Source organism: Astatotilapia calliptera, chromosome 7 (genome assembly GCF_900246225.1).
Source record: "Astatotilapia calliptera chromosome 7, fAstCal1.2, whole genome shotgun sequence".
NCBI classification, from domain to species: domain Eukaryota; kingdom Metazoa; phylum Chordata; class Actinopteri; order Cichliformes; family Cichlidae; genus Astatotilapia; species Astatotilapia calliptera.
Window position 1 is genome coordinate 13,609,930 of NC_039308.1, and position 15,101 is coordinate 13,625,030.

At 38.9% G+C, this 15,101-nt stretch overlaps 1 protein-coding gene across 6 annotated transcripts; it reads right to left on the reverse strand.

The window, feature by feature from the left end:
• Positions 1-435: 435 nt before the first annotated feature.
• On the reverse strand, positions 436-11,861 carry srek1 (splicing regulatory glutamine/lysine-rich protein 1). 6 transcript variants are annotated; one of them, XM_026173219.1, is made up of 12 exons: positions 11,260-11,322; positions 10,070-10,587; positions 9,483-9,612; positions 8,986-9,101; positions 6,316-6,462; positions 5,685-5,863; positions 5,470-5,600; positions 5,268-5,379; positions 5,075-5,182; positions 4,642-4,725; positions 4,415-4,529; positions 436-2,881 (listed from the first exon to the last, which is right to left on the reverse strand). In XM_026173219.1, the coding sequence occupies exons 3-12, from the start codon at positions 9,511-9,513 to the stop codon at positions 2,729-2,731; spliced, it is 1,176 nt and encodes a 391-aa protein (XP_026029004.1). In that variant the 5' UTR covers positions 9,514-9,612; positions 10,070-10,587; positions 11,260-11,322; the 3' UTR covers positions 436-2,728. The 6 variants fall into 6 exon arrangements, with proteins under 6 accessions (XP_026029004.1, XP_026029000.1, XP_026029001.1 ...); XM_026173215.1 differs by lacking the exons at positions 9,483-9,612; positions 10,070-10,587 and adding an exon at positions 11,570-11,861 and having other exon boundaries at positions 4,642-4,713; positions 11,260-11,393; XM_026173216.1 differs by lacking the exons at positions 9,483-9,612; positions 10,070-10,587 and adding an exon at positions 11,570-11,860 and having other exon boundaries at positions 4,642-4,713; positions 5,075-5,179; positions 11,260-11,393.
• Positions 11,862-15,101: the final 3,240 nt, after the last annotated feature.

Below are 15,101 nucleotides of genomic sequence, written 5' to 3' on the forward strand. Positions count from 1 at the left end.
GACCTTTGCTAAATCACAATAAATGGAAGGTATGACTGTGGCTTATGCGGTTTTCATCATGTGAACAGATTACTTTTACTTGGAAATAAAGAGCTCTCTTGCCCGGCATCTTTTGAGGAGCATGAATGTCTAACAAATTTTGTGCCTTTTTATCTCATTGAAGTTGGGGTATGTCACAGCAGAGGTCAGACGTTTGACCGGAAGACAAATGGTTGAAGCTCAAGGTGTTCACTTTGGTCAGACACTATTCAATTAACAGAGATTTCTAAAAGCAGATCATATATCGCACACACAGATGAGTGAAAGTGTTATCCGTAAATATGAATTGTTGCTACTCTTTCAAAGCACAGATAATAATATAACTGGGCCCATATCGAGAACTGGTGGTGCACCACAGTCAACACAAAGCCCAAGTTACAAAATCAAACAAAATTAGTCAATGAAAAATCTCTTTTATTGAGTGTTTTTGGAAACGGATGTACTGTTAGATTTGAAATTAAGAGGATTTATACATGAAAGCTCTTCAAAAACAGTGGCACCACACTTTTACATAGAGTCCAAAATCCAGCATCAAAGGACCACTCCTCATGGACTGAACCGTCAAACATGTTTATACATAATATACCTTCAGAAGTGGGTAAATGTTTATAAAAATAAAATTCTTCACATACTGAAATACTTGGATTTTTAAAACTACATTTTAAGATGACCACTTCAGACTGAAGATTTGTTTTGTTTTTTTAAATTGTAAAAACAAAGTAAGAAAAAAAAAAGGCAGAAGGCAGGACAACAAAATACAAGCAATCATAAAATCAGGTCTGTAAAATCCAGCAAAGAGGAATTTGGCCACACACAGCCATAAAGTATCCTTTTAAAAACACGTTCAAAAAACAGAAAACACACATACACAAAGTCACATAGATCTCAATCTGGGGCCAGCTTGCAAAATCTCGACCGAATAAACTGAAATAGTAAAAATTGAGAAAAATAGGTCTAGGTCTACTTAATTATTAGTATACTCTGTAACGAATTAATGAGGACAGCTAAAACTTTAATATAATGTCTCGATAGTTTTCAACATCCTAAACAAGTCTCCATATTTTTTCATAGTGTAGGCACTTTTTGGCCCTAATGTGCTTACATGCAGTTTGTGGACCTTTGACGTTTCCTGTTCAGTCTCTTCTTGGCTGCTTCTGAGAACTTTAATCGCCCCACTTTCTCCAGTAACATCAGCTGACAGACATTTATAGCACATCACCATTATTTTACAGTATAGGCATGTGACTTATATACAGTATAAAACAGTATATAACTTTTTTTCTCCTCACACAGTATTAGAACAATAGCAGGACGTGATACTTTGTGACCTTGTTGCAACTGCTAACCAGAAATAAAAAAAGTGATTCAATGATGTACAACCAAATGAGTTCACTGTTCACAGCATAAGATAACACCGTTCTCTAATATTGTCACTATGCTACTTCAAGCCATAAAATTAAAATGCAGTTTGCAGGTTGCAACCATTCCCGGACCATAAAACAAATATGGTGCAAAAAGGGGACTTAAAGGTAACTTCACTGACATCACAGCCCACATTTTCCTTCACCAACATACAAAGGGGCAAATGAACTTTTCAGCATAAGCAGAAATGTTATTTTAAACTCAATATTCCTCTAAGGGACTTTGTGTTTATCCATTTCCTGAAACATCACATATATAATGTGCCATTGCTTCACTTAGTGAAAAGGCAAAAAAAAAACCAAATATGGGAAGTTTCTCGCACAGCCATTGTGTGACCACAGCCAGCGCATTAAAAATAATGGGAAAAACAAGCCAGACTGTGTACAAGTCTGTGGGGGAAAAGAATTAGAGTTAGCTGCTTTAAGGTAGGCCTAGCTTCTAATTAACCAGTCTCTAGTGTAGGAGTGTAACCTTCAGTTTCTTACTTGCATCGCCTTCTTGCTCACCATGTCCTGTTTAACAACACCAACATGATGATGACAGAAAGACTCAGGTTGAGGGTCTAAGATGGGATTTCACGCTATTTTTTTTTTTAATATTCAGATTATGGGAACCCTGCTTTCACTCTGGCTCTCACACAGGACAGGCATGCAACGAACCCTTTATGTTCCTCACTAAACAATTTAAGACAAACATTTGACTCCTGCTGCAGATTGTTGCTGCTTATTTTTACTTCAAAACGTTTTTGAAGTACTCAACTTTACAGTTAATAAATATGTAAATATGTGACAGTCACAAATAACATATCTAGCTTTAAATGAATCGATAAATGAGTATGACCTCTATTCCTCATCTGTGTATCTGGAATGTGACCAACCTTCCTGGAAATGCGGGAACATTACAGTACTACTATACTAGCTGTCAAAAGTTTAAGAACCTATACCATAAGGACATAAAAGCAGAAGAAGAAGAAGAAGTTGTCAGTGGAATAGCTAAGCAGAAAAAGTGTGGCCTTCTCTATGATGCTGAGCACTCACTTGCCCTTAAGGTTTGATAGTGAGATTAGGCTGACTTAGAGGAGCCATGTGTGTCACCAGTCAGGGGATGATAATAGGAAAGAAAAAAAAGTAAGATGCCATTCAGTGCTTCTGTATGTACACACTCACGCACACACTCACGCACGTACACACACACACACTCACGCACGTACACAATGGGCAATAAGATACCTGGATGAACAATATTAGTGTCCATGGTGTTGCTGAAGTCACTTTGCACCAACATATGCTTCCTCCTCGTGGTTAGTCTTGTAGCTGCCGTTATGCTGGGCGCAGGGTGATGACGTCATGTCCTCACTTGGTGTGGCTGAGCCTTCTCTGTCACTTTCTTCCTTTCCTTCTCTGACATACCTCGCTTCAGCCTGAAATGGCAACAATGAACGATCAACTTTGACCAACAAAAATATTCAAAGAGAAAAACGCTCAAGTGCAGGAAAACTATGCTGTGCACATTAACAATTATTTGATACTTCCATCTTTTTCAAACAGGAGTTTATCTGACAGTTGTAAACATCAAGTACTTAAGCTTATAGTACAAATATGTACCTAATCTCATACTAATTGATAATAAAAATTAGTATCTGGAATAAGCTGAGGCATCCCCTCATGTTGTCCAAGATAAGGACAATTTTGGACAATACCTCCCACCCAACATGCTGGACAGCCACAGGAGCATGCTCAGTGAAAGACTGATTTACCCAAATGCACCACTGAAAGACACAAGAAATGATTCCTGCCTGTGGCTCTCTCCCTATACAACTCCATCTATAATTACACCCTTTTGCACATGCTCTACAGTGAAAATAACAATGTTTTACAGTTTACAGTAAAATGTCAATCATATATATTTAATCTCTGTAATATTCTGCATATTTATAATTGAGCTTTCCGTATATATTAGAGCTGTTTCTTAGATTTTGTAACTTTGTAATATATTACATTTAGTTCAGTCTGTTACTGTTCTTATCGTCTTGGAGCAACTGTAAATAAATAATTTCATTAAACTATTCTGATTCTTGTGCTTTTTGTTATTATGTCTGCTTGCTAAAAATCAATATTTCACTCCTGTAACAGCCTGCATATCATCTGGAATACTGGTTTAAATCTGGTTTGCATAACTTTGCAGCAATCAGCACCAGAGCTAAGAGCTCTGATGTTACTTGGAACACATAGGTCAAAGGGAGGAAGAGCAGAAATGTTAATCAAGATGCATTGTATTTTTATAACAAGTTTTCTTTTCTTTTTTAAATCAATATTTGTACCAGCTTCACTGTTTATTAAATTAACAGTGACTGTGTTGATTCTGGTTGCAGTTTCATGTAAAAAGCTGTTAACCAAAATACGTGACAAACCCATACGGATGCTGCAGCTCGTCTTGCAGAAATGATGGTGGTTTTTGAGGAGAACATTTGTTTGGCTGTTACTTGTCAAACAAATGTTCAGATTGTTATCAACAGAAAGGCTCAAGTGTCACAAATCTAAATCACCTTTTATCTCTTGGCTATCATTTGGGGGATCTATGTAGTAAACTTCAGAAGTAGGACAGTCGTGTGGTTTGATACTCAAGTTGGAGACGAATGGAAACATTCACTTGTGCTGGTGTGAATGACATGCAACAATGCCACTACTTTTGAGGTAGAAACTATTCAGAATGGGACTTTCAGAGTGATCTGCAAACCAAAGTGTGCTGAGAACTAAACCATACAGCAAAAGATTGATGTCACATACCAGAAAGACGAAGCTCGTGCATGCAAGTTGTATTATTAAATGCTTCCAGGCCTATGGATCTGGAATAATTAGATAACTCCAAGTATAAGCAACATAATGTGCACATAACTGAGTCATTCCTTATTTGTAAATTATTAGATTTGTGACTGAAGCGTAATCTGTAATACCTTCCCTGGCTTGGCTTTGCTCCTTATCCTGTCCTCGTCTTTGCGGCTCCTTTTTCTGGACGTGGACCCGTCCCTTCTGTCCCTGCTGCGTTCTCTCTTCTTCTCTCTTTTACTTCTAAAAGTAAGAACCAACCTTCAAGCAAACATAACTGAACCTACAATTGTATAACACAGTAAAAAAACTTACCTACAAAAAATGTTTGGCAGCATGAGATGGTTGGATTTACCTTTTTGGTGACGGTGATTTGGCTTTCCTTCGAGGGCTTCTTGACCGATCCTTACTCCTGCGCTTGTGCCCCCTGGTAACAACACTTTATTAAGTGCATGGAGATAAAGGTGTTATAAATAACACATCTTATTTTAGTTAAACAATCAACATCCTTTTTTGCACCACAATAACATACAAACAGCAGCAAATTTAGGGAGATATGAAGATTAAGAATCTGGTGCCCTCTACTGCCAAAGGCAAGAATCACAGGTCTTATTACAGCTGATCAGATTCTTTTATTATTGTTATTATTAAACACGTAATAATCCAGAAATATTCCAGGAGTATGTTGTAGGTGGTCCCATGTGTTGAGCTAAACGACAGTATAACAAAGACATTCAGACTCTTGGGAAGAAAAAAAAAATCAGTGAGGTTTTTGCCTCACTGCATACCTCGAGCGACTCCGACTGCGTCTCCTGTCTCTGGAGCGAGAGCGTCTCCTGTGACTGCTTCGGGAACTGTGTGAGTCACTGCCCGGCAGCAACCTCTGTGATGTTCTGCTTCAAACAGAAGCAAAAGGGGAAAAGTGTCAACAACTAAATTGTAACGCAACACTAAAACCCTGATGCTAAAAAAGCCAGTCACCTGTGTTTTGAATGGGATCTTTTCCGGCGTGCCTTTGAGTGTGAACGGGAGCGTGAACGTGAATGTGACCGCCGTGACCTTTGAGACTGGCTGGAGGAACGCTTCTTTGTTTCTGTGAGAGGAACAAGCAGTAATCTCAGTACACGACAATTACTTCAGCAACTTTAATCAAGTCTTCATGCAGGAAGACCAAATATCGTACCAGGTTCAATGGCAGCAGCAATGGTAGACTGTGCTTCACGCACCCTCTTCATCACATTTTCTAACTCTTTAGCAGCAGCCTGAGGCGTCAGCTCTGGAGGTTTCACAATAGCGTTATTGGAATGATTAACCCTGAAAGACAAAAGTATCAACCGGCTCTTAAAACCACGTTATTTTACGCATTTTCCCATTTTACAATTTTAACTAAATACATACTTCAGCGGTCTGTCTCCAAACATGACTCCATTTAATGTGAGGGCTCTGGCAACAGACTCTTGCTCAACAAACTCTACAAAGGCAAAACGAGTTGGCTGGGTCTCATCTCCGGCCATTCGGACAAACTTCACATCTCCCACCTGTTTAAAGAATTCCAACAGCTGCTCTGCAGTGGTGGTCTGCGGAAAGAAAAGATCAACTCAGTTTAAAGAAACATACAAGCCCCAAAATACAAAGCTTTTTAAAAACTGCTGAACCTAGAACTGGGCAATTTAATTGGTAGAAACTGTTGTCAATGCTCTCAGATTTTGTCACATCTTTTTCTTAATTTTTATTTTCTCTGCTTAACCTTCGGATGTCTGCACTCATCACTGCATTCTGTTTTTATCTACATTCAAAAAAAGCAAACCAACTTTTTTTAGAACTGGGGCTGTACATGTCATCAATTTACAGATGTTTCACAGATGTTTAAAACAACAGTATTGGCCCAGAATTTTACAACTGAGCTTATAGTTTCCTCAATATGGTGAAGGTTGTACAAGCCAAACCCAAACAAGTAAGTAATAATATTATCATGAGCCTGTAGAATGAGGTCACATGGCCTTTAAATATACGAAGACTTTTGTGTTACCTGTGAGTTCAAGTTGCCAACATACACTGTCCTCCTGATCTCATCAATTTTTGAGGGATCCACATTTCCCATGAGCGGCGGCTGGGCGAGTACTGACGACGAGGGGTCGAGATTGGCTGGAAGTCGATTCACTAAGGGAAGGTTCAGCTGCAGGTGTGTGAAACAAAGACACAGGTTTTGTTAGTACTGCACGATTATGGTGAAAGGCATGATCATTTTATTATACTGTCATGTAAACTTAAACCTGCTTTCACATCCATGCTGTGCCACATTTCTGCTAATGTACAAATATCTGCAGCAAAATAAAATTTGCCCCCCAAAACACAAATAAAATACAGTAAAAGTATAAAAGTACCAAAATCAACCACTGCTACAGTTCCTGTTAGTTAACCTTTGCAAACAACAAAAGGTGTTTGTTAGCATGACTTAAGTGTATCACCTAGAAACACATTTAAACAAAATAACTCAATTTACTGTTTCCTACACGGAGGATGTGACTAAAACTAAAACTAAGATCATCATCACATTAACACCTTTGCAAAGGTTTTGACACTTTGGACCAGAGAGCCGTTATTCACACGTGCAATTATTGTTCCATTTACTATTTTCTTAAATCCGCGGTGACTCTACGATGTTTAGTTCACATGTTTGACCACACAGAATGACATCAAATTGGCGATTTCAATGCATTGTTAGCCACACCATCGCACCCTTGCACAGGCTCGCTTTTACGGACATCCGACTGCAGGTGATCCACGTTAGCAACCACAGCGCTGTTGTCTTTAAGTCATGCATTCTTTATCCTGCAGTTTGTGGTGAGTTTTCAGTAAAGCCAAAGTATTTCTAAACAGCAGATGATGATCTGCTTCAGGAGACAAGCTCTTCTACTCGGCTCCACATATGAATTATGTTGCACATCTGTCTTTTAGCATAGTTACTCATCCACATTATTTCAGGAAACTTAAAGCTGCACGCTGCGGGAAAGTATCATGACGTATCATTTAGAGAGTGCCTGATTTGTTTTTGCTTTGTGTTCTATTGGTGAAGCACACATTTTAAACATCAGTTGGTAATAGTTATTCAACAGTGCGAAGTAAAACCGTGATCATGATTTACATGATCATTCTGACCTCGTGAAATTTTAAAAATCATGCAACTCTGGTAAAATAAACCCCACCCTCTCACATTTTCATGGCACGCCAACCATTAATCTGAAATACTCGCATTGTCCAATTTTAGTTAAAATTAGATGAAAAATAACAACTTTGACATCTTTGTCCTCTCTGCTGTTGTTGTAGGATGGGGTCAAAATGACACTTCCTAGTGTTACAGTTTTTCTCAAATGTTAAAACACAAAAGCCAATCCTGTAACCCAAATGACCAGTAGTCTAAACACATTTACTAAATGTAGCCACCATATTCCAGTACCATAAACACATGTCACATGAAGACACAATTCACAAAACACAACCCTATGTACTCATAAATCTAAACACATTTTTCCTTGCTAAAACACATGTTGCAAAACAACTCTGCTCATATTCTCAAATGAAAGCCCATGTGATGCAAAATGCTTGCCACAGTCACCAATCTTTGAACACAGGGAACACACCTGGCGTCATTCACTACACACAATGACTCAAAATTGAAGACACTTGTTGCTAATGCTGTACCCACATGTAAAAGCAAGTTCAGAGTGCACAGTATGCTGAAGATTCCAAACAAACACAATGGATGAAGGCAGAGTCAGGGGAAGAGGAATTTGATGCAGAGGAGGGAGAAGAGCTGGCCCTGGAAGAAGAGGAGCAGGCCAATGAGGAAGAGGAGTTCAAATGAGAGGAGGAAGAGGAGCGACCAACGAGGAAGAGGAGAAGGCCAACATGGGAGAGGAGAAGGTCCAGGAGGGAGAGCAAGACAACCTCGCACCATCATTACGGACGAGATGCGAGCAACAGCTCAGCGACATGATGCCGCACAGTGATTGTGGTGTGTGTGTGGTGTGAATAACGTAAATAAAAAAACTTCACACCCTGTTCATGTTTTCAAGATTACTGTTGTGTGCAATAGATTCTGTTTTTGCATTGAGTTGTGTTACAGTAGTGTACGTACATGCAGGATTTTCTATAGATTTATACTACTCATATGAAACTCACAAATCTAAATGCCTAATCCTCTGCAGAGATCTACGACGATCCGTTACTGTATAGTTTCTAAAATATGCATTGGCAGTTATGAAACAAAGAACCTTCTCACAAATTAAGCATTGTATTTTCAATTGTTTTGCTGTAGTGTGTAATGCTGTGTATAGTGTTTACAGTTTTGACAGCTTCGAGCTGCTCTCTTGGTGTGGGAGTTTGAGTTTTGCAGTGGGAAGGTGTGGTTGTGTTTATGTAGCTTTAGAGAAGGGTGTTGTGTTTGGACATTGGGGGACCTGGTGGTAACGTTTGTGACATGTGTTTTAGCATTTGAGAAAAACTGTAATCTCAATCAAAATTCTGACTTCTTGACTGCTACTGTGTGATAATGAAAATGGATGCTTCACCAGTAGACCACAAAGCAAAACCGAATGAGGCACTCCCTAAATCACTACCTGATGACATGCAACTGTATATTATGATTTACTTGCATGAATAACAGGCAGACACGAATTATGACAGTGGCCAGACTTACATTCTGAAGTGGAGCTGGAGTAGGAATTGGCAGCAATCCCCCACCAGGAATCAGACTGGGTACTGGAGTGGCAGGTGCCAAAAGTGACAAAGCCTTGGCCTCTTCTGGGATTTTCCCTGCAGGACAAAAGCAGATATTAGTGAAGGCAATAGAAAAACTCTCCTCTTTGTCTCCTCTATGTCTGCACAATTAGCCCACTGTACTCTAGAGAGAAAGAGAGCATACACTTCCCATACAGCCTACAAATCTTCTACTGTCTACTCATGATATGCTGGAGACCGAGCATCCTTACTTTGCTTTTATTAAAAAAAATAAAACAAAGAAAAAAAACATTTCTCTCAGTGAATCTGAATTATTCTCAATGAAAATCCTTACTTTCTCAAAAAAAAAAAAAGAAAACTTATTTTGTCCTTGGTCTCTTTTCAAAAACAAAGAAAGGAAGAAAGGAGAAACAAAATAATGCAGAGAATGAGTCAACACTTTGATGTATGGGTCACCTGTACTGGAAACATATTGGTCATGAACCATACGATATCAAGCATGGACGCTTTTCCGTGGGGGGAGGGGGCGATCGTTTCGGAGTGTCGGAAAGGTGTGCAACACAAGACAACCCCAATGGCTGCATCACTAATAGCACACAGAACATCAGATACAGAAAAGAACAACAATTTTAAGAACTGTAGGAAAGGTTAGCCAAAACTTAGCTATAAAAAACACCTAATTAGAATTTTCTTTTTTTCCTCTCTGCATTCTAATCTGCTTCCTTGCTGCAGAAGTTAATAAAAAAAAAAAAACAGCTACAGGTTTATCACATCATAGCTGGTGGCACTGAGCATAAAAATGACACATTTCCCCTTCTAATGTTAGAAGGGGAAAAAAAGGAGCATTAATGTCACCAAGCATTAATGCGTTTGACTCACTGCTAAATACTAAACATCCACATTAGAGTCGTAGAGCACGAATATGAGGAAAAAGCCCTAACTGCTGCCTTTTACAACACACTTGAATTACAGATGTGAAGTGCACTTATAGCTTGAAGAATTTTATGCTCCGATGAGGTAAAGTTTTCACTGCCGACTCTCACTTTTTCACAAAGACTAGCCCCTCACTACAACGAGGCGTAGTGGACAGGAGAGTAAAGTGTTAGGGATCCTCCTAGCATCCCATGTGTGACACACATCCCCATCGGTATGCCGTAGCAACCTGGACAGAACTCAATCACACACAAGCTGCAGCTGTAGCGGAAAGAGAGAGGGGGGGGGGGGGGTTGGACAATAATCAAAACAACAAACCAAAATAACAAATATAAACACAACGCTAGAGATAAGCAATATTGTAGTATTCTGGATAGAGACAGTAGAGAGTGGACAACATGGGAAAGTATGAAAGGAAACAAACCAAAAGAAAAAAAATTTCAAAAGGAAAAAAAAAAAAAAAAAAAAAAAAGAGACAAGGTGTCCATCTTGGAAGGTTCAGCGGGCTATTCTCCTGGTCACATTCCCCCCTTGAAGGCTGCGTTGGCCCGATCGGGGATAGTGGCTTGGAAAACAATGCCTGACTCAGGCTAGTGTAGTAGTGTAACAGCTGGGCCACTCTAGTCATCTGATATGCACACATAATCACACAGAAAAAACATACAAAACCAAATTAATAAACTCAGTAGCCATCCAGCACCAAGTCACGTGGACAAAAAGCATCAAGTCAGAGGTGATATCATTTTGACTGTACACAAGGAACAACAGTGGCACCAAAGAGGGAGGGAGATTTAATGAAAAGAAGCACCGAAACAAAAACAAATAAAAATATGTATCTATGTTTTTTTTTAATGAAGAGAGAAAAGGGTGAGTTATTGAGTAATATCCATCAAACAATATTTAAAATATGCATAAAACTATTTTCTGCAGGCAGTCCAGTGTTTATAGTGTGGATTCAGCTTCAAAAACATTCAACCTAGCTTTAATGGCCTGTGTGGAAACCATTTTGTGAAACCAAACAAGAGACCCTAGCTCGGTGCTATGGGAATTTCTTTTTTTGTAAATGCTGTGGCGATACAACCACTAACCTGTACCAAATAATTGTACACAAACAGTTAAAAAAAAAAAGACCTAACCAGTGGCACAACTCGACAATTTTTCATGTGGGTTAAAAAAATTAAATTAAATAATCACAATTACATAAAAATAACCCAGAATTCAACCACAACAACTGAATTCAGAGGAAGGAGGTCATAACAAAGTCAAGGTTGTTTCTTTAAACGTAAAGGCCTGCACTCACCTTCCGCACATGGTACTACTATCAAAGCTCTGTCAATAAACACAGTATTAGTGAGATGTTGCGCCACACCAACACTGGAGGGGTCTCGGTACTTTATGTAGCACACTTTGGACGAGAAAGAGAGGGGGGCGTTGCTGTAAACAAAAAAAAGGGAAAAGGAAAAGAAAGGAGAGAAAGAAGCGTGGGAACGCGGGTTAGTCATTTAATTTTGTTTCATCTGGGACTTTTTAGTTTATAATTTAAGAACCGCGACAAGGCCGCAGGTCCGCAGAGTTGCTTGACTAGCCATGCCGAGGCAGACTGCTCTTACTCGGGCGGGTAGAGCCGCAACTCCTCGATGTCTCCCAGGAAACCGAAGAGAGTGCGCATCTGCTCGCTGCTCACGGCCGAGGACAGGTTGGTTATCTGGACGACGGGTGTCCCCGGTATCCCGCTCATTATGCAAACTACTAAACGCGACGCAATAAATAACGTTTTTTGTTTGTTTTTTTAAAAATTAAAATTATTTTTATTTTTCAGTTACCCTACTGTGTTAAATACACAGAGCATCCAAGAAGGCGGAGCGACAGGGGTTCTTCCTCTTTATTCCCAACAGGAGTGAACAGTACGCTTTGAGGTCCGCTACCGCCCCCTGGTGCATTGTATGGTACAATGCATTTAATCAGTTTAAAATGATTCGTTGGCCATATCGCTCATGGTCGATATCAAGCCAGGAAAAAAAAAACATTAGTCATTTCTGTCAACTGGCGAAGAAGGTAGCAGAAATCGCAAGGAATATAACATTACAGTCCTATTAAGATATTTTAAGTGGCCAAAAAGGACAGGATTGATTCTAATATAGGTAAATAATGCATAATAATGATAAAATATAAAATAATCTTAAAGATAGTTGCAAAAACAGGTCTTTTTAGGTTTTATCTGTCATTTATATGTAAGCCCTTCGCAAATCCTTTTGATTATAGTTACCAGTATAAGAGATTATATATAGAAGTCACTATTTTAGGACAATACTGGCCTGGTTCAAAATTAACTTTTATTGCTCACCTCAATAAATAAAGTAAATGTCAATGATAACAATTTTTTAGCATAATTGTACCTAGGAAAATTAAACCTTGCAGGCTGTGAAAAGAAGAAAAGGAATCAAGCAACTGATCTTCAAAGTGGAAGTAGCACAGCATGTTGGATCTGATATGCTCAAGTTATTCATCCACAGGAATAAAATATTTAGGGCCAAGCAGAATATATATCACAATGACTTGGTCATCGACAGGACTTATAGACTTTAGTGAAGTTCATGGGTCACTTCAATAACATGAGACTATGACATTTACTTAACCCTTGTGTGGTGTTCGTATTTTTGTTACTCAGCCAGTGTTCATGGGTCTGGTGGACCCGCTAGAGTTTTGGCTTTCCAAATTAACACTATCAAACAATTTTATGTTAAATTACTCAACAGATGTTTACTTCATCCCAATTACAAGACATATGAACAGCAAACATGGTTAATTTTTTCCCTTTACCTTTGTTAGATCACATTTATGAATTAATGTGCTTCTCGTTTTTCTTTTATATAAAATGTTATAAATAAATCAGTTATAATCAAGTGGAGTGAGTGGAAAGACACAACACATTTACACGTGAAAAAATAATTAATTGTTTAATTTTTCTTTTGAAAAAAACTGAACACGGGTCTCACAGACCCGAACACCATACAAGGGTTAATACAGCCAACAAATTTGAATGTATGTGTCCATGTTAGTTAGTTACTCATTTATCTTTTTCTTCTTCTTCTTCTGGATGCTTCCTTAAGGGGTCACCACAGTGGATCACCTGCCTCCTTCACAACCTTTTCCTAGCATACTTTTCTGTCACACCAACCCTCTCCATGCCCTCCTTCTCTACATCAGTGAACCTCCTCCGAGGTCTTCCTTTTTTACTCCCACCTGACAGCTCCATTTTCAACATCTCTTGTCCAGCATATCCACAATCCCTCCTCTACACACGTCCAAACCACGTCAGCCGAGTCTCTCTAACGTTTTCTCCAAACTGAGCCGTCCCTCTGATGTACTCATTTCTAAATCTGTCCATTCTGGTCACTCCCAGTGAAAATCGAAACATTTTAAATTCCACCATCTTTAAACCAAACGTCATAGCATCTCTGTACATACTGAACGACTGAAATTTGTATTTCCATTTTTTAACTTTCTCAGTGAAGCCAGGGCTTCTCAAAATATTCTATAACCACAATCAGAATACTTTATCCCTAATGAAATTATGTCGAATATTGTGCCGAGATCGCCACAGCAATAATTAAATTAGAAAGTACTGAATATTAGTATCCACTGGGTAACAGATGAAGTTAAACGTTTGAAACACAACTTAAATGCAGATAGTGTGATTGTATAAATCTTCAGAATTCATTAAAAACTTTTCGAGCTATTGTGTTTAAAGACATTAATGCACCCAAGTGCAACCAAAAACATAACCTTCAAAAAATATACGTTTGGCAATTTTGTTTTCATGAAGTCCGAATCTATATCTGTACAAAAGCATTAAAGAAGCATATATTTATGTCATTGTGTGTGTAATTGACATGACGTGTGAGGTCCGCACACACACACACATGTATTTATACTGTACAGTGAGGTCCACAGTCAAGATGTGAGTGAACTGCAGATTTTTACCGTTAATTCAATGGCTTTTACAAAAAAATCTACATTGACTCTTTATGGATGACACTTTGATACACTGCACCCAGAGGACAACTTTGACATCATTTTTAATATAAAGATTGTTTTTAATACTTGGATAAAAATCCTGAAGTGTAGAAGCCACAGATTTTGCCACATCCTCCCTTGAGATGCTGCCAGGCTCTTACTGCAGCTGCCTTCAGTTACTGGAAAGCATGCTATACTGTGCCGACATTTGGTGACACGCTCGGTCACTGAAGCGGCTTTGAATGGGAAAATCCTGGCTTGTGCTGCCATCCCACTAGTTTTGCAACTTGATCCTGCTGCTTGTGTCAGCAGTCACATCATCAGCAAACAGCCGCTCTGCTAGATGATGTGATCTTCTTTGGATCATGAGCTCTTCCCATCATTCTGGTACAAGTTATGTTGTTGAACAGTTTCCAGAACTGTGCTGACTCTTTTAGATGCTTTCTTACAAAATCTAATCGGACCTTCTTGTTTTCGATTGTAACCAGGTGTCTTCGGTGGTCTTTCTGGCCAGTGCATTTCTCAGTTTTAATAAAGTAACAAAAAAAAATTCTGTTAGGTTTTTTGGTCTAAAGATGGCCTCCTTCACTTGTATAGGTATCTCTTTGGACCCCATATTGAGTGGGTGGGGTGGCTGTAGCTTAGGTGCTAGAGCAGGTCACCTACTGATTGGAAAGGTGGTGGTTCCATCCTTGTCTGCTCCAGTCTGCATGCCAAATATTGGGCAACATACTAACCCCAAGTTGCTCACAGATGAATCTATCAGATTATGAATGCGTGTGAATGGTAGATAGAAGCACTTACATAGAGCATAGGAAGAAAAGTGCTTGTATGTATGAGGTAAGTTGTGTAAAGCGCTATACAAGAACCAGTCCATTTACCAAGAGTTGTCAGATACAAGTTCAACAAATGGAATCAACTTAAACTTTTATCTGCTTAATTTGTCATTAAATAATGAGCCTCATGTGGCCATGAAGCAGTTTATCAACTATCCAATTACTTCTGAGCCTTTTGAAAATGGAGCACTGACTACAAAAAAAAGAAGTTATTAGTTACGTTGGACTTGCACTAAAAATGTCAGGCAATGCAATCAATACTTTTGTTACACCTACTCAATGTAAGCCA